At 39.4% G+C, this 20939-nt stretch overlaps 1 protein-coding gene across 2 annotated transcripts in view; it reads right to left on the bottom strand.

The window, feature by feature from the left end:
* The window catches only part of LOC100600277 (amphiphysin), a 251099-nt gene that overhangs the window by 3791 nt on the left and 226369 nt on the right, over nt 1-20939 (bottom strand). For both annotated transcript variants that reach the window (XM_003268961.2, XM_030797024.1), the window contains exons 18-20: nt 6466-6675; nt 4229-4498; nt 2309-2410 (exon numbers count right to left, since the gene is read on the bottom strand). In XM_003268961.2, coding sequence (XP_003269009.1) covers nt 2309-2410; nt 4229-4498; nt 6466-6675 — 582 coding nt within the window. The remainder of the gene's footprint in view (nt 1-2308; nt 2411-4228; nt 4499-6465; nt 6676-20939) is intronic.

The following is a 20939-nucleotide window of genomic DNA, read 5'->3' as shown; positions in this document are numbered from 1 at the left end:
TGAGATGAAAAAGTCACTGGATAAATTTAACTACGAACTCAAAGTAGCAGAGGAAACAGTCACAGTACTTGAAGGCAGATCAATAGAAGTTATCCAACCTGACTACCTGACAGAAATAGTGAAAGAAAAAGAACAGCATCTTAGCCATCAAGAAGTCCAACATAAGTATAATTAGAAACCCAGAAAAAAGAACAAAGAGAATAATTCAGAAAAAAATTAAAGATAAACAGCAAATGTAGTGAAAAACATTAGGTTACAAGTCTAAGGAGCTCAGTGATTTTCAAGTATGAAGACCATAAAAAAAAAAAAACCTACCCAAGCACAATATATTCAAACTGATGAAAAGACACAGAGAAATTTATTAAAAGTAGTCAGGGAAAGTCACTTTGCATACAGAGAAGCAATATTAAACAAATGACAGCTGATTTCTAATTATAAACAATAGAGACCAGAAAACAATGAAACATGTTTAAAGAGTTGAAAGAAAAAAAAAACCTCAGATTTCTATCTTAGTGAAAGTATTGTTAAAAATTAAGAATGAAGACATTTTCAGATAAACAGAAGCCAAGAAGATTTGCTGCCAGCAGACTAGCACTACAGAAATAGCTAAAGGGAGTTCTTTAAGCAGAAAGGAAATTAAGACCAGATGGAAACTTGGACTTAAGGAAAGAATGAAGACCTGGAAATGGTAAACATGGTGGTAAATATAAAAGACTACCTTTTTTCTCCTTTTATTTCTTTACAAAATAACTTCTGGTTAATGCAGACAAAATTCCCACTATAAATGGGATTTTTAATATCTTTGAGATGTGTGATGCTGACACCTTTTCTTTGTATTGGTAATTTATGCTTTGTGACTTTTCTTTCTTGAGTCTTTCTAAGGTTTTAACAATTTTGTTAATCCTCTCAAAAACCTACTTTTGGCTTCATCAATTTTATCTGTTATAGTCCTTTATTGCATTCATTTGTGAATTTATTTTTATTATTTGCTTCCTTCTATGCATTTTTCTATTTAATTTCTATTTAATGATCATTATGAAATATGTTTTTTAACTCACACTATGATTTCTTTGACCCATGGGTTATTTAGAAGCGTATTTTAAAATTTCTAAATCTTTGGGGGCTTTTAAAGATATATTATTGTTTTTTTGTTGTTGTTTTTTGAGACGGGGTCTTGCTCTGTTACCCAGGCTGGAGTGCAGTGGTATGATCATGGCTCACTGCAGCCTTGAATTCCTGGGCTCAAGCGATCCTCCCATGTCAGCTTTTTGAGTAGCTAGGACTACAGGTGCACACTGCTGCACCCAGCTAATTAAAAAAAAATTTTTTTGTAGAGATGAGGTCTTGCTATGTTGACCAGGCTGGTCTGGAACTCCTGGCCTCAAGTGATCCTCCTGCCTTGGCCTCCCAAAGTCCTGGGATTACAGGCATGAGCCACCCTGCCCAGCAGATTATTGTTATATAAATTTCCAATCTATTTTATTGTGGTAGAGACTGTTTGACCCAGCACCTGATGTATCTTTGTAAGTGTATTATCAAAAGAAAGAACAAAACGTTGAACATATTAAGTCTTAACCTCAAAGGTAGTGATGCTTGAATTTATTTTTTAAGGGGAGAGCTCATAAATCTCTTTGAGAATAGTATGGAAGTCAGAGTTTTTCTCTCCAGAAAAAATATGTTTACAGATGCATTTACTTGTTTTGCATACCGTTTCAAGGGTTCACATATTTTATGAATGAGAACAAGATGGGAGTTCTCAGTACCTTACATCAAACCACTCTTTTAGGAAGTGATATTTTTAAAGAATCTCTTTAAGTTGAGATATAATTTAAATACTGTGTAATGCAGAGATGGTTAGGTATATAGTTCAATGAGTTTTGACAAATACATGCAGACATCCCTCTCAAGATATAAAGCATTTCCATCACTCCAGAGGGTTCCCCAGGTTCTTTCCTAATTAGTATCCACACACCCAGAGGCAACCACTTTTGAAGGGGTCTTTTAGTTCACATTCATAATGTCTGCATTTCCTGAAGACAGGTATTACGGAGGCAACACTCCCAGAAAGTGGTTACATGATAAGAAACGGTCAACTGTTTGTATTATATAAAAAAAGAATGCAACAGCATCCCAAAAGGGTGTCCTAGAAACCTGGTTAATGATCTATGCTGTCACAAGCCCTTAAGCCCTTTTTAGATGGCTTGTAGCACCTCAGAAAATAGAAACATCTTTAGGAAGTGATTGTGTCCAACAGACCCTTAGAAAAAAATCAATGTAGCCCAAAGCATCTTCCAATCTTTTCTTTTACCTGATCAGCTTCTGAATCTGAGGGGACCACCAGCACCACGTCACCCCTTTGTAAGGTAAGTTCATCGGAATTTGCTGCCTCAAAATCATGCAGTGTTTCCACCTGCAGAAGATAAGAATACATAGAAATCACTTTCCCAGCCAGATTATAAGCAGACACTCTTACAAGCACTCTCCAAGCTGGATGAAAAGAGGAAGATATTTGCCACCTCCCAAGGAAGAAGAAGGCCTCTAAAGCCAGAAGGGAAGTCCTATTCTCTGATATGAGGCCATTCATATGTATATTTATTAATAGTAATGCAATGCCCTCTACAACAGGGAAAAGTACTATATTAATCAAATTTTAATTCATCTTATTTTTGTTAGAGGTTTGCATTTTATTATCACTGATGCTTTATTACTGTTTGTTGTTTAACTGGAACCAAAAATATCTAAAGCTCTTCTAACCCCAGCTTCTGTCAAATAATAATCAGGAAAACCACCACTTGCAGGTTATACAGTAATTACTACTAAATAAAACTCTGTGATCAATTTCTGTGTAAATATATTTCCTTCCTTCCCTATCCTACCTTATATACAATGGCAACCAGTTTCTTTTCCTTTCCCATTTTCAAAAAGATTTCCTTAAAATTTTATCATAGAAAAATATTTTAAAGCAGAAGAAATAACATAATGAACCCCCATGCGTCTGTCACCCAGTCTGAATCACTCTACCGTCATGGCTGATTTTATTTTTCTCACCTTTCCCTCAACTCCACCCCTGAGAGTAAACATCGGCTTTTAAAGTGTGTATTTTGCCATTGAGCATATTCATAGAATCACAAACTGTCAGAGCTGGAAATGGATTATGTTATCCCTAGATTAATTTTTCTGATGGGAAAACTGATACCCAGAGAGAGGGTCTATATGGGGTGCCTTAGGTTATTCTACAGTTAGTGAGGAGGCCAGAATAGGCCCAGTAAGCTCCGGCCATGCTTGGCACAAGGCTTCTTGGACTGCTTGTGCTCCAGTTAAAACAGAACCCAGCAGGAAACAACCCCCTATCTACAGGTTTAGCTTTTTCTCCAAATTCATTCATTCATAAATCCATTATAGCCACCCCTGTCCCCACAAGAGGTAGCAAGGTAGTAGTTACTTTCTAATGGAGAGAGACAAAGACAGAGCGAGAGAGAGAGAGAGAGAGAGAGAGAATGATAAGACATTTTACACTTTAGAAGAAAAAGAGCTGATTTTTAAATGTAAAATCAAATTTAAAAACTTAAAATTCCTTTTCAGATTCTATTAGGAAACATCTGAGACAGGAAACACTTGGGTTAAGCCAGTGTTTTTAGGTATTTACTAAGTTTTTTTGGTAAGAACCCTTTGGTTTATGAAGGCTCTAAGTAGCCTGTCTGAGCAAAACCTTCTTCCCATTAACTTAGCCGCCTTTTTTTTTCTGCCTTTTGGTGCAAGTTCATTCATATATGAATCCATTAATTTACAAAATATTTATGGGCTCCCTACTCTGTGTCATGCACCCTACAAGGTGCCAGAGTTGACTGAAGGATTGCTGCCCGACCCCCAGGGGATATAGCCCAGTCAGGAGCTCTTGGCGATTCCAAGGCCTGGTCTAAGCCAGGCTCCACAGATTCACAGGCACCTGGGGGAGTAGAGAGGAGGGAGGGCTGGAAGAGACTCGCCCATTCATTACCCAGGGGCATACTGTTTGCCCTGTGGTGAACTTCCCTTTAATTATTCTTTGTTAAAACATGAAAATCTATTACTGTAGTCCTGGCTTGTCCAAGTGATTTGTGGTGAAGGGAAAGCAGTTCAGAGAAATAATAATTGCAAAAAGTAAAAGTAAAAACTGGAAAACCAAAGGCTTGAGCAAAAGGGACTCGAAGCAAAAAAAGGATAAATGAGACTTGAAAAATAAGAATACCTTGTAGAGAAAGCCAGGAGGCAATTCCTGAGAGGCCTCCCTTGCAGATGCTAGCTGGTCAGCAGCCCCCATGGCTGGTGCAGAAGGCGTGGCCTGAGGGTCCTGGATAGGCTTCTGCTCCGTAGCCAGCTCCGGAGTCTCGCTGGTGGGGCCCGGAGGAGCCGCGTCCTCGGTGGTCTCGTTGGGCTCTGCACCTATAGTTATTTCGTTTTCTCCTTCCCCTTCATGGTTGGAGGCAGGCTCTATGACCACCGAAGGGATGACCTTCTCCTGGGGGAAGAAAAACCGTGGCGGTGCCCAGCAGGGCCTGGAAAACAGAACCTCCTTGTCCTGCACAACCTGCCTCAGCCCCCAGCCCAAAGCTGGGGCTGCCACTTCCATACTTCCCCACCAGCCAGACTCAGGTCTGGGCCTTCTGCTGTGCCACACAGCCTCCTTCTGTTCCTCCTGAGGCCTAAACCCTCAGTGAAATTAATTTCTGGATCCATGAATAGCCAGGCAGTTTGGTAAGCATGAGGTTTCGGTGGGAATTGGGAGGGATAGGGGATGGGTGACTGAGTCTTGAAGGGTGAGGGAGGCCATCCTGAGAGGGATTGCAGGAGGAACCAGGCCGGCCTGGTTCTTTTTTTTTTTTTTTTTGAGACGGAGTCTCGCCCTGTCACCCAGGCTGGAGTGCAATGGTGCGATCTTGGCTCACTGCAAGCTCTGCCTCCCGGGTTCACGCCATTCTCCTGCCTCAGCCTCCAGAGTAGCTGGGACTACAGGCACTGGCCACCACGCCCGGCTAATTTTTGTATTTTTAGTAGAGACAGGGTTTCACCGTGTGAGCCAGGATGGTCTCGATCTCCTGACCTCGTGATCCACCTGCCTCGGCCTCCCAAAATGCTGGGATTACAGGCATGAGCCACCGCGCCCAGCCCCGCAGGCCAGCCTGGTTCTTGTCCCACGGAGCCCTAACTCTTGCCGCTGGCAGTTCACCTCCTGTGAGCCCCTTCTTCTCCTCCCCCAATCCCAAGAGGCCCCCAGTGCCTGAACCATGCTTGCTGATGAAGATCCAGCCGTGGTTTGGAGATCATCCACCAGTCCTTCGCTTGTGATTATCATTCCAGCCCCCAACTGCTGTGGCCACTGGAGGGACCACACCTCCCACAATCCACTCCAAGTACTCTAGTGTCTGAACCAAAGGATTAGGACCACCCTTTGATTTGTTTAACAAAGATAAGCATGGAGGGGAGTTTCATCAGCAGAACAGGAGTCTCTATATTCCCTCTGCTATCAGCAGACTAGACCACTAACATTTGTCAACTTGGAGAGATAATACCGTCATTCCATGAGTACAACAATATACACAAAAACACTCTGGGCACTGTGATGAGAAAATCTAAGGGGAAAAAGGAATATTCTTTTAAGTTCCTTCTCCCATAACATTGTTATCTGCCTCAGCCCCCAGCCCAAAACGGGATAATGAAAGGGATAATTCAGTTTCAAGTTTTAAGTAACCCTGGAGAAATTTTTGAAAATTTATTGGGAGTAAAATCATCAGGAGAAAACAATGCATACCATTAAGCCCCTTTTTAACGTCGCCTTCTAGAAACAGAAGAACCAGACAGTGGAGGCAGGCCCTGGGGTTGGAGGCCCTCGCAGTGTAACAGTATGTGGCTTTGTGGCCTTTCAATGCTGCTCTGAGGCAGTGCCGAGCAGGGCCCCCTCCCGCCTCATGCACGGACCTAATGGCCCTGGTCCCTTTGTTTCCCTTCTCAAACTGCCACCCAGTGGTGGGCTCTTGGTAAAAGGGGCCTGATGGTGAACTTGGAGCACTCTAATGATAATAATAACCACCAAACAGTAATAAGAATACCAAGATCTAAATACTATTGAGTTCTCCCTGGGCTAAGTGCTCACTTCATCACATTCTCTTTCTCCCGGCTCCATTCTCATCCTTTTCACTGTCCTGCTTCATTCCTTTCTCCACATCACCCCAGTTTCCCCTTCCCCTTTCCATGCTTAGGCCCAGTCAGCCACAGGCCCTGAGAGCCTGTATGCAACATTGCAATGCTGATACTGAGCAGCTGGGATTACTCTTTCTGAGAATCTGATAATAATGTTGTTTGGTGGAGCCACAAAATTGCTACAAACCTATTATACATCCAAAGAGTTATCACCATGAACCAACCAACAGAGCACCCAGCCCATGCTACTTCCCAGGAGCTCCCCTGGCTGTGACATGGGACACTCACCTGAGGCACTGTTGCTTCCAGCTCCTCTGCTTCAGGTTGGGCACTCTCTGCACCCTCAGTGGTTTCAGTTCCAATTTTGGCCTCCTCTAAACTTACTCCTTCCCCGGCAGGGACAGTGGCCTTCTCCGCCTCTGCTTCCTCTCCTGGGGCCCCCTCAGCTGCTGACACCAAGGTTCCAACAGCTGCATCAGCATCAGCTCCAGGTATGATCTGCAGGGCAGAAACCAACAGGCCACGTCTGCATCTCCATGGGCCTCTGCCAGGAGTCAAAATCAAACCTATTTCTAATCTCCCCTCTGTGGAGGCTATTCAGATTTGGAACATTCTTTGCACTCCCAGGATTTAGGTACAGCAGAGTCTGCCATCTATTCATCAACACTCCGACTTTTCTTTTGCTGAACTCCCAACAATTCTACACTCCTCAGCTTTCCCTGCTGTCAGGTGTAGCAAATGGGATTCAAATGGAAGTGACATACACCATTCCAAAGACACGGCTTTTAAGGTGTGGGTGGTCCTCTCCACAAGCTATTTCCATTTTTATTGGCTAGAAGCAACAAATGAGGCCTTAGGGGAGTGAAAGAAATATAATTGAATATCGGGACCTTAAAGTCACCATGCCAAAGGAAAGCTACGCTTGGAAACAGAGTCACACGAAAACCACCTTCCTTTTGTTCCCAAACACAGAGCTGTAATTTCACAAGCTTCCTTCATCTTATGTAACATGCAGAACTACAGAGCGTGAGATGAAGGCATGAGTGACTTTGTCCCCACTCCCTCTTTTCACATGTGAAATGCAGATTCACTGAGCGCTGATCAGAGCCTCACAAGAATGTGACACTTGTCTCATTGCCTACCCACCCTCTTTTTAAAAAAATTATTTCCTTCTTGCTTGCTATTTCCCCTTTAGATACTGAAGTTCTCAAAACTCTCTTCAGAAAAAGCACAGGTCACAGATCCTCCTTTGACTCGTGCCTCTTTTTCCTGGGTGCATCCTTAACCTTGGCTAAATAAGCCTCTCCGTGACTGAGATGTGCCTTGGTCACTTTTTGATTTACATGGCACATCTGGGTCACAGGATGGAAGTGGCCTGGGTCAGAGAGAAAAGCCATATCAGAAAAGCATCCTCATCACACAAAGTCAAAATTTAGAAAGATTGCATTTTAGTATAAACTTTCAAATCTTTGTGAGGAAGGTTCTAGAAGCCAAATCACTTCCACAGGAAAAAAAAAAATACATAAGGAAGCTTTCTAAAAAACTCTCGAGAATAAAGGGGAAATCATTTTTGTAATCAAATATGCATGATAATACTCCAAATAGCTGTAGAACCTGTTACAGGCAAAATGCCAAAATCATAGTTTAGGTCCAATAAGGAGAAGTGAGATAGAAAAAAGTCAGAATTTTCTTTCTAAGGTAGAAACACAGTCAGAAGAAGAGTTTTAAGTACTATTTAAAACTTGAGATAATGAAATAAAGGAAGTGCAATCAGAAGTTTTAGTTTTGAACAAATGGGTTGGAGTCCAACTCTTTAAACAGGATTCTGACAACATTAGCTTGGCAGACTTGATTTGAGAGGTTCACATGAGAAAGACTATGGAACAAGAATCTCAGGTTGATCTTATATAATATATCCAGGACACATATTTCAAAAATGGCTTTTACTATCTGATGTGATTAGGATTAACTATTTTTTCCTTGTTGAATACATTCTACCCAGCTCAACATCTTAAGTTAGGAAGGCCCTAATATTGCAAATATTAACTTTCAAACTCAGAAAACAGAAAAGGACAATGAAGAGTACCTCCAAGTGAGCATCAGAAATTGGAGATGAAGAACATGAACCACACACCTACACTTATAACAAAGCAGTTTTAAAAACGTTTCTGCTGGCTCCAAGGTACAGGTAATAGTTTAAATAAAAATGCCTGTTACAGAATATATACAGTACATTTTTCTACAAGATAAGATTTTATTTGAGAATGAAAAAGAAATGTTAACAGCTATACTACTCATTATATGTCCAAGTATTTACTCATATTCTTAGAAATTTATTTCCCTCTCTTATGAGAATCTCCTATTACGAGGATGTGGCTCTCCAACCAGGGTGTGCAATGATTTAAAATGCAATCCCTAGCCATGACATACTTCCTTCTTCCTGCCCTGTCATGAAAGTACATGTGACATGGTTTGGCTCTGCGTCCCCACCCAAATCTCATCTTGTAGGTCCCATAATTCCCATGTGTTGTGGGAGGGACTTGGTGGGAGATGATTGAATCATGGGGGTGGGTCTTTCCTGTGCTGTTCTTGTGATAGTGAATGGGTCTCACCAGATTTGATGGTTTTAGAAATGGGAGTTTCCCTGCACAAGCTCTGTTTTTGCCTGCTGCCATCCATGTAAGATGTGACTTGCTCCTCCTTGCCTTCCACCATGATTGTGAGGCCTCCCCAGCTATGTGGAACTGTAAGTCCAATAAACCTCTTTCTTTTGCAAATTGCCCAGTCTCAGGTATGTCTTTATCAGCAGCATGAAAATGGACTAATACAATATGGGTTCACAAAAGTAATGATTTCTCATGAATTGTAACAGACACTTATTGAAAGTGAATTATAAATGCTGATCATTATTGAAGTGGGGTAAAAAGTACATGAGGGTTTATATTTTGGCAAATGGCTGAAAATTCCTATAATAAAAAGTTTATTTTGAAATCGAATAGAATTTCATCACTGTTTTAAATAAGCACCAACCTTTTTATGGATGCTATTGTTACTGTTGTCAAGAGAATAGTAATCAGAACATAAATTAGTTGGGCATCTTAATCCTGAGAAGAACAAGGAGCAATTGCTCATAGCTTTATTGTTGGAGACATTAACAGGATTTCTCTAGGATACTAAGGACCTAATAAAGTTTATTCTATGTTAAAAATTATACTGAAAGAAAATGTGCATGCAATAAACTTATGAGCTCAAATGTAGAAAATAAGCTGTGTCATGATTATAAGCTTATTCTCTCCATCTGTCTGGAAAATCACACCTATGAATATCACACTAGTTTCAACAGCTTGGAAGCAGATGGACTCTATCTACATGCAGACGGTATGGACAAACAGAGCAGCAGACACCACCACTACACACACATGCAGCTGAGGCACTGCTACAGATGAAAAAGCAGACAGGATGTTATTCCATGGGCTACTCTCCCAAGTGATTATGCATAAATCTGTTTATACATATATGTTCCAACTACACATTATTACTAATTGGCTTTTAGTCTCAGTTGAATTGATGCTACATCTCTGGGAGAGGATATATTTCTGTGACCTATAGATGGTGTTGCCACAGGTAATTTTTTAAACTTGTTCCATCCAAACATAAAGTTTATTATTAACCTGTAACTTATCTCTAGATATCTATCAATTTGGTTGTATAAGATTTTGCCATCACTAAATATACATGTTATCACCTTTCCTTTGCTAGATAATTTAAGCAGGCAATGAAACTAGACTCCTATCTTTTGCTATATACAAAAATTAAATAAAAATGGATTAAAGACTTAAATCTAAGGCTTCAAACTATGAAACTACCAAAAGGAAACATTGGGAAAACTCTCTAGGACACTGGACTGGGCAAAGATTTCTTGAGTAATATCCCAAAAGCACAGGCACGCAAAGCAAAAATGGACAAATGGGATTACGTCAAGCTAAAAAGCCTCTGCACTGCCAAGGGAACAATCAACAAAGACAACCTGCAGAATGGGAGAAAATATTTGCGAACTACCCATCTGACAAGGGATTGATAACCAGAATACATAAGGATCTCAAACAACTCTATGGGGAAAAAATCTAATAATTCCAATTAAAAAATGGGCAAAAGATCTGAATAGACATTTCACAAAAGAAGACATAAATAGCAAACAAGTATGTGAAAAGGTACTCAACCTCACTGATCATCAGAGAAATGCAAATCAAAACTACAATGAGACCTCATCTCACCCCAGTTAAAACAGCTTTTATCCAAAAGACAGGCAATAACAAATGCTAGCGAGGAAGTAGAGAAAAAAGAAACCTCATATACTGTTGGTGGAAATGTAAATTAATGCAACTATTATGGTGAACAGTTCGGAGGTTCCTCAAAAAAAAAAAAAAAACACAAAAACTAAAAGTAGAGATACCATATGATCCAGCAATCCCACTGCTAGGTATATACTCAAAAAAAAAAAAAAAAAAAAAAAGGAAATCAATATATCAAGGAGGTATCTGCACTCCCATGTTTATTGCAGCACTATTCACAATAGCCAAGATTTGGAAGCAACCTAAGTGTCCATCAACAGATGAATGGATAAAGAAAATGTGGTACATATAAACAATGGAGTACTATTCAGCCATAGAAAACAATGAGAGCTTGTCATTTGCAACAGCATGGATGGAACTGGAGGTCATTATGTTAAGGGAAAAAAGCCAGGCACAGAAAGACAAACTTTGAATGTTCTTACTTATTTGTAGGTGCTAAAAATTAAAACAACTGAATTCATGGAGATAGAGAGTAGAAGGATCTTTACCAGAGGCTGGGAAGGGTAGTGAGGAAGTAGGGGGGATGGTTAATGGGCACAAAAAATAGCTAGAAAGAATAAATAAGACCTAGTATTTCATAACACAAACAGGGTGACTACAGTCAACAATAACTTATTGTACATTTTAAAATAACTAAAAGAATATTACTGGATTATAATGCAAAAAAAGGATAAATGCTTGAGGAGGTGATAGATATATTTACTTTGATGTAATTACTACACGTTATATATCTGTATCAAAATATCTCATGTGCCTCATAAATATATGCACCCCCTATGTACCCACAAAAGTTAAAAATAAACATAAAAATAAAATAATAAAAAAACAGGTATTAGCTGCTGTGACACCAACTACCAGCAGGTGGCGGCCAAAGGCTCTGCCTGACTGCTCTGATGTTCCTGACCTTGTAGGAGCAAATACCTCAGCCTCAGCACCTCAGCAATTTACCTGATTTCTGTCGCATAGAAAAGAACTGCAGCATGCAGAAAACTGATTTTAAGAATGATAAATAAATATCAAAAAAATACTGAAATTAACAATTCTGGCAAAGGTAAGGTGCTAAGGAGTTGGCACTTTAGACTTTAAAGAGAAGCCAAACAATTTGAATGATCTACTTGGAAAACAAACAATTAACACTCCTACACCCTACTCTGAGTCCATTAGTAATGAATTCCCATTTCTCCAGCTGCTGTTTACTTAACACGCTGATTTTACAGAGCTTAAAAACTACGTAAACAGAGAAGGATCATCCAATATCTGCATATCCTCATAGCTTTCTGTTTCTGACATTGGTCTAATGATCAAGGGGCCTCAGCCCTCCCTTTATGTCTGGAATCCGGTCCAGATTTTTTGCTCTTACCAAAATATTTCCAATGCCCTATTTACTGACCACAAGAATAGAACAACACAAAAATACAATGGAAAACAGGAACCCCTTTGTTCAGATTAGGTGTTAGCTGTAGATAAAATCAAGAAAAGAGTGAAAAGGTTTTCATCAATGAAAGTTATACCTCTTATTATTATTGTTGTTGTTATGCATTTCAATCTGTTAGCTATTTGTAGAGCTATAAAAGAAAAAACATTTTCTATGCTCTGCTTGCTACAGTACATGTTATACCTGCTAGGAAAAACCACAATGATAAATGACCACTATTTGCTTTTTAAAAAATGTTACTCAGGAAGACCAGAGGACTGAATCTGCTGAAAGTATTTCAAGTCTTTCATACCCAGTGCTATCAAATGTTTCTCTTCACTCTAAATGTTCAGAAAAACACAATTATCCTATCTTCTGCGAAACTATACTATCTATTGGTCAAATATATTTATGGGGGAAACAGCTATTGCAAAGAGAGACTAAAAATGTTCTCCTTGACCTTGGGCACATATTTATTATATCCATGAGGTCTATGAGGTGCAGAAACTAGGAGTATTGCTAACCTGCCTATCCATCACACAGAAATCACAGTGACCAGCACAGAACCTTCTGGAGAGAGTAGGTGGTGGCTGTCTGCACCATACCTCATTGCTTTCTTTTTTTCTTTTTCTTTTTTGAAATGAAGTCTCACTCTTGTTGCCCAGGCTGGAGTGCAATGGCACGATCTTGGCTCACTGCAACCTCCGCCTCCCAGGTTCAAGCGATTCTCCTGTCTCAGTCTCCCGAGTAGCTGGGATTGCAGGCACCTGCCACCACACCCGGCTAATTTTTTTGTATTTTGAGTGCAGACGGGGTTTCACCATGTTGGCCAGGCTGGTCTTGAACTCCTGACCTCAGGCGATCCACCCACCTCAGCCTCCCAAAGTGCTGGGATTACAGGCGTGAGCCACCGTGCCCGGCCCCTCATTGCTTTCTAATCTTCTGCCTCAATCATCTCCTTGGTGGAAAGCCATATAATTATGGCATTCATGCCAGGGTCCTCTAAACACCAGTTTAAATTTGCTTTAGCAAAATTTTCTGGAAATGTAATGACATGAATGAAATGCAACAATAACCTAGGTTATCAATCATGTAAAACAGGGAAACAAAACTGGGTGACAGAAACTAGCCAGTCCTGCTATGAGATAGTGCTGTGAAAGCAGGTCAAGGACCAAGACCCCCAAACATGTCAGAGTAGTGATAGACTCAAGAGAACTTGTCATCTCTGAGGTTTATGTCATGCATTCATACATTCATTCACTCATTTATTTATTTATTTGCTTGTTTTCTTTGTAATATTAGCTCTGAAGAATGCCGGAAAGTAGTTTGTCAATCACGCAACTGGTCTGGATGAGACAATTGAAGATACTTTGATTCTCCTTCTACCCAGCATGAAATTCCATACTTATTTATAAAGTATGTTATTGTAACTGATCATAGGCATTTTCTAATACAGCAATTTAAAAAATTTTTTTCTAACAAATTTTAAAATAATAAAAGAAATAACTTATGGTAACATTTTGATAATATTTAGTTGTATTCATTTTCTAATCATACAAGGGTTTTTACAAAACATGAGTCATGTTTCTTAGAAAAGTTATAGTAATGGATATATAATGCTTCATTGCTTATTCTATTTAACAAGTTATTTAACAGTTCTATTAGCATTAAACACTAGTTGGTTTCATTTTTAAATGTTACTCTAACACTGAGAAAGATCTTTGGTTTGTAACCCAACAATTATTAGGTTACACATTTCAGTAATTTAAATACTAAACACTGCTCTCTTTATTTCTTTATGATGTTTCCATTAAACATGTTTTTGGGGTTTCTGCTCAACATTATAAGAAATTTAAAAAAAATTTCAAAAACATAGAATCATACAATGAACTTCCAAGTGCTCACCACCTAGGATCTTCAATAGACATGTCACCACATTTGCTTTATCACGTCTTCCCACCTATCTGCCTCGATTTGAGTCATCTTTCAGTCAATTGCAATATATCTTCATAAAATGCTTTTTAGGAATTCTATGGAAAGTCTCTAGCACCTTATGTAATTGGTAATCTCTTTCTGCTGCTTTCCTACATGACCAACTATTGACTTGGGGTAGAATTACTATATTGTGTTTCTTTGTTCTCAAAATCTGTATGTTGTTCCAATAGCTTCTGACCTTTAGTATTGATATGGATAAGTCAGAGAACAACCTAATTGTTGTTCATTTATAGTGCTTTCTTACTTCCAACCTAGATGCTTGCAGAACTTCTTTTTTTTAAATTTTAAACTCAAATATTTAAAATACATTTCAATGTAGTCTCTCCCCATTAAGTTTGCTTTTTTTGGTGATTTCTTATAGTCCACATGCAGGAATTCCATCAACTAGGAAAACTTCAATTCGAGCATGTTTTCTTCTATTATACTGGCCACTTCTGCTTCTGCAACATTCTTACAGTCTCTTCTTCAGGATGAACTTCTACCCATGAGCTGTATCTTCACTCCTTGGCCCCTAAATCCATCACCTTTGCTTGTGCTTCTCTTTATGTGTTGGGAGAACTACTCCAGCTTGTCCTCATATCACTAAATCGATTCTCCGTAGTGTTGCTTCCCGTCTTTACCACATCTCATGCAAATTTTAATTCTAATATTACATTTCCTCCCCTTAAAATCTTTTCTCATGTTATTGAGTTCCCTTTTCATCTGCCTTTCAAAGTGACTTTCTTTTCTTCTCAATATGGTTGCCTTATCATCTCACCTTTCATCTTTTGTTTCACCTATTGAGTTCATCTTGAGTTTTACTGACAACAAAAAGGAAGGCAATTTTCAAATTTTGTCTTTGTGTGTCAGGTAATTTTTGTTATTGTTGCATGTTCTCTAAAGAAACTTTTAACTCTGGCATGCAATCATTATTTTTTCTTTTGTATTGCTCTATAGGTGTTTGCTAATCTAAAAATGTATTTATTTGCTTAGTTTTCTCAAATCAGGAGAAATCTCTATAGGCTTGATGTTTACAGTAGACGTGGAAACATTTTCTTTGTTCCATTTTACTCACTATCTGGGGACTCTTAGATATCCTTTTCAGAACAGGAGCTGGAGAGGGATTTATCAAGTCTTTACATAGAATCACCTGTTTTGAATCCCCCAAATATATGTGTCAAAGGATATACTTCTGTGAGAGTAGCAGCAGGCCCCAAATGGCCTGGATGCTTCAGAAAGGAATCCCATACTCATGGCGGGGTAGATGCAAGTTGTCTCTGATGGAGGGTGGAGATGGATGACACTCTCAGATATTTTCCCTTGCCTGGCTCAGGTATTATGCTTCAAGGATCCATTTATACTTTGTTTTATAGAAAATTATCTTGGGTTTAGCTAACATTTCTAGAATACACTTTTGAAATGTTGACTTTCTTTTTCTATATGCTGGGTTTTTTTCTTTAAGAGTAAAATCATTAAAATGAAAACAAAAAAACTAGTTATAGTGAATCTGATTTTTCGAGTGATTTTTAAGTGTTTTCAGCTTTCTCGTGAATCTTCATTTACACATCCTAATGATAAATTTCATTTTTTTAAAAAAATGCTCCAAGGGTTTTTGGTTTTTTTTTTCCAAGATGGCTGACTGGAGACGTCAGATGCCAGTTCTCTTCAGAAAGGGGATCAAAGTTACAGATGAGTGGCCATGATCTGAATGGAAAGCTGAGAGAAGAGAGCCAGGACCTGTTGGAGTTCCCATGGAAATAAGCTGGGGTGTAGAAAAGGAAAGCTACAAGAGTCTGGCAGAGACTGACTCTTAAGGAACTTAGAATTCGGCAGAAAGGGTAGGTGGGGGTGCTTCTCTACTCCCCTCTCTTCTGTGACAAACTGCTGACCACTAAATTGTCAGAGAGCACCTCTGCCCTTGTGACCTTGGGCAATGCTGTTGGTGGCAATCTGAGAACTTCCTGAGGACACAGCAGCGGTGGCCAGCTCCTCCAGGTGCACTCGCACTCCCCGCAGGCCTGCACTGAAACAGCAGGTGGCATACTGGTTGTGTACCCAGTGTAGGTCACTGCCTGCCTGAGGAACCTCAGCCTTTGTGCAGCTGTGTCACCAGACCCCCTGCAAACATACCTCAGAGCCCACTCTGACTTGGCAATGATAGGGGACTGATGGGGTGGATGCTGGGAAGCTCTGAGTACTCCAGAGAGCTAGCTTTTGGCAGAGGCCACCCTGAGGGAAGGGGGAATACGGCCTGCCAAAGTGCCCCTTGGAACAAAGGAAATGCAGGCATGGTGATGATTTCTGAAAGGGGTAGCACCAATGGCTGGGAAAGATCATGGAAAAGAGGCCATTTCCCACTTCCCCCACCCACCACTGTGGATGCAGAGCAGACTTTCCCTGCTGGGGGGTTGGGCAAGTGCACTTGGAGAAAGCCTTTTCAGTGCATTTCCAGATGGCCGCACCCCCAGTGAAAGTGAGCCTATGCCATTCGGGTTTGCACAAAGGGCAGAGCCCATCTTCCCCTCCCTAAACAGAGTGGGCAGCATGGTGGCAACAGAGGACAGACAAGTCACAGAGCTGTCTGCTCTGGACTGGGGGAAGAAGCTCTGCCCCAAGGCCATTTTGCTGATAGCCACCAGAGAGGTCCTTTCACAGACCTCAGTCACACTGCAGACTGGAGTCAAAGGACAGCATCTACATGAACTAAAGGTCACGAGTCCTGCAACAGGCAAGTGAATCACATTCCTGCCTATCTAGGATGAGAAGCTGGTGCAGCCCCCTAACCCTTATCCCCAAGAGCTCAGCACATCCCAATACAAACTCCTCCTGTCACCCTTGTCAGGGTAGGTGCCTCCATTCATCATCCAGCTACCCAAGGGTAAGCCAGCTCTCATCCTTAGGTGCCACTTACTGGACTGGAGACTGAAGACCAAATAAAAAACCTGCTGCAGAAGGGCATAGTGTTAATGTATGAGATAAGCTTCTTGAGACCTCCACACTCCCAGCCCCACAGAAGACAGTGTATCAGCTCATATATCCAATATACTGCTACAACAAGCAGCATTTGAGAAAGCCACCACATGACAGATATCCATAATCAAGGAACCCATGTAGAGCCTTGGCCTCCTGAAAGCACCTAGAAACAAAGCCAAACAATCATATACAACAAACCCCACAGCCATATCCTCAAGGGAAAAAAAGGGTAAAAATTTAAATGTCCCATCCAAAGGATGACTAATTTAAAAATAAGAAGTGGCAGCTTCTTCACATGAGAAAGAATCAGCAGAAGAACTCCGGCAATACAAAAAGACAGAGTGTTTTGACACCTCCAAAGGAGTGCAGTATGTTCCCTCAAACATATTTGAGGCAATGATTCAGAAAAGTTTTCCTGATCTTGATAGAGAAGTATTTATTCAGATACATAAAATTCAGAGAACATCTGGGATGTACTATATGAGATTAACATCATCAAAGAAATATAATCAACAGAGTATCCAAGATCAACACTAAAGAAAAAATCTTAAAGGCAGCTAGAGAGAAATGTCAAATTTATCTGCAAAGGAAATTCCAACAGACTAACAGTCGACTTCTCAGCAGAAACCTCATAAGCCAGAAGAGATTCGGGGCCTATTTTTAGCCTTCTTAAAGAAAAAAAAATGCCAGCCAAGAATTTTATATCTTGTCAAACTAAGCTTCATAAACAAAGGAGAAATAAAGTCTTTCCCAGACAAACAAATGATAAAAGAATTCGTCACCACTAGACTGGTCATACAAGAAATGCTGAAAGGAGCTCTAAACATGCAAGGGGAAGGATGATACCACCATAAAAGCACACATAAGTACAAAGTTTACACATCCTATAAAGCAATTACACAACTGAGATTATAATGCAACTAGCTGATAACACTATGATAGGAACAAAACCTCACATGTCAATATTAAACTTGAGCATAAATAGCCTTAATGTTCCACTTATAGATTGGAAAATTGGATTAAAAAAACAAAACCCAACCATCTGCTGCATACAAGACACCCATCTAACATGTAATGACACCCACAGGCTCCAAGAAAAGGGGCTGGAAATGATATATGATGCAACTGGAAACAAAAAGAGCAGGAGTTGCTATCCTTATATCAGATAAAACAGGCTTTAAGCCAATAACATCAAAAAGAAAGACAAAGACAGCATTATATCATAACAAGAGTTCAATTCAACAAGAAGATTTAACTATCATATATATATATATATATATATATATATATATATATATATGTAGATATAGAGATATATACACATCTAACACCAGAGCACCCAGATTTATAAAACAAATGCTACTAGACCTGAGAAAAGAGATAGTCATCACTACAATAATAATGGAGGACTTCAATACCCCACTGATAGCACCAGACTGATCACCAAGGCAGAAAACTAACAAAGAAACTCTGGACATAAATGCACTTCTGACCAAATGGACTTAATAGACATCTATAGAACATTCCACCCAACAACTGCAGAATATACATTTTTTTATCTGCACATGGAACATTCTCCAAAATCAACCATATGCTTAGCCATAAAGCAAGTCTCAATAAATTCAAAGCCCTGAAATCATACCAAGCATCTTCTCAGACCACAGTGGAATAAAATTAGAAATAAATACCAAGAGAAACTCTAAAAACCACACAAATACTTGGGAATTAAACAACTTGCTCCTGAATAACTTTTGGGTAAATAAGAAATTAAGGTAAAAATAAAAAAAATAGAAACAAATGAAAATAGAGACACAACATATCAAAACTTCTGGGATACAGCAAAAGCAATGCTAAGAAGAAAGTTTATACTGTTAAATACTTACATCAAAAAGATATAAAGATCTCAAATTAACAATCTAACGTCACACCTCAAGGAACTAGAAAAATAAGAACTAACCAAACCTAAAGCTAGCAGAAGAAAAGACATAACAAAGATCAGAGCAGAACTAAATGAAATTGAAAATTTTAAAAAAATCTTACAAAGGATCAACAAAACAGAAAGTTGGCTATTTAAAAGGATAAATAAAATTTATAGACTGCTATAATAATTAATATTAGGTGTCAACTTGACTGGATTGAGGGATGCCTAGATGGTTGGTGAAGTATTGTTTCTAGGTGTGTCTGTGAGGTTAGTGCCAGAGGAGACTGACATTTGAGTCAGTGGATTGGGAGAGGAAGACCCCTCCTCAATGTGAATGGGCACCATCCAATCAGCCGCCAGCATGGCCGGAACACCAAGTAGAAGAGGGGGATAAGCCTGCTTGCTCTAAGTCTTCTCTCTCTCTCTCTCTCTCTCTCTCTCTCTCTCTCTCTCGTGCTGGATGCTTGCTTTCTCTCCTACTGCCCTTGAATATCAGACTGAAGGTTTTGGGACTTACACCAGTGGCCTCTTGTGGGCTCTCAGGCCTTTGGCGTCACACAGAGCTGCATTCTCAGCTTCCCTGGTTTGAAGCTTTCAGACTTCGGCTGAGCCTTGCTACTGGTTTCTCTCTGTCCCCAGCTTGCAGATGGCCAATTGTGGGACTTTGCCTTGTAATTGCATAAGCCAATTTTCCCTAATAGACTCTTCTCTCTCTCTATATATATATATACCTATATATCTATACATCTATATAGATATATATAGGGAAAGACATAGATAGATAGCTATATAGATATATCTATCTGTATCTATCTAGCATACAGCAATTACTCTATAGCTATCTATAGATAGATATAGAGATATATCTCTATCTATCTATCTATGTATGTATCTATCTATCTATCTATCTGTAGAGAGATAAAGAGACAGAGACAGAGAAAGAGGAGTCTATTAGGGAAAATCTCTCTCTCTCTCTCTCTCTCCATATATATATATATATATATATATATATATATCTCCAATGGGCTCTGTCCCTCTGTAGAACCCTGACTATTCAACCTGACTATTCAACTGCTAACTAGATTAACCAAAAAGGATGATTCAATAAATATAATCAGAAATGATAAAGATGACATTACAACTGATACCTCAGAAATACAAAAGATCATCAGACACTATTATGAATATCTCTGTGTACAAATTAGAAAACCTAAAGAAAATGAATAAACTCCCAGAAACATAAAACCTACCAAGATTGAACCAGGAAGAAACAGAAAACCTGAACGGACCAATAATGAGTAATGAAACTGCATCAGTAATAAAAAATCTACCAACAACATAAAAGGCCCAGCATCAGATCGAATTCACAGTAGAATTTCACCAGATGTATAAAGATGACCTAGTAACAATTTTACTAAAACTATTCCAAAAAAAAAAATCAAGGAGGAGGGATTCCTCCCTACCTCATTCTACAAAACCAGTATCATTCTGATACCAAAATCTGGCAAGGACATAACAAAGAAAGAAAACTATATGCCAACATTCTTAATGAACATAGATGCAAAAATCCCCAACCAAATACTAGCAGCTGAATCTCACAGCCTATCAAAGACATAATCCACCATGATCAAGTGGGTTTTACTTCAGGGATTCAAGGATTGTTCAACATACATAAATCAATAAATGTGATTCACTACATAGACAGAATTTAAAACAAAAACCACATGATCATCTCAATAGATGCAATTTTTTAAAACATATCTAACATCCCTTCATCATAAAAACCCCCAACAAATCAGGCATCGTAGAAACACACCTTAAAATAATAAGAGCCATCTATGACAAACTCACAGCCAACATTGTACTGAATGGGAAAAAGTTGAACGCATTCCTCCTATGAACTAGAACAAGATAAGGATGTCTACTCTCCCTACTGCTATTCAAAAAAGTACTGGAAATCGCAGCCAGAGCAATGAGTCAAGAGAAGGAAATAAAAGGCATCCAAATTGGAAAAGAGGAAGTCAAATTATCTCTGTTCACCAACAATGTTATCTTACACTCAGAAAACACTAAAGATTCCTCCAAAAGACTTGTAGACTTGACAAATGACTTCAGTGAAGTTTCAGGA

Source organism: Nomascus leucogenys, chromosome 17 (assembly GCF_006542625.1).
Source record: "Nomascus leucogenys isolate Asia chromosome 17, Asia_NLE_v1, whole genome shotgun sequence".
Lineage (NCBI taxonomy): Eukaryota > Metazoa > Chordata > Mammalia > Primates > Hylobatidae > Nomascus > Nomascus leucogenys.
The sequence above is the reverse complement of the archived record's forward strand: the minus strand, read 5'-3'. Positions and strand labels throughout refer to the sequence as shown.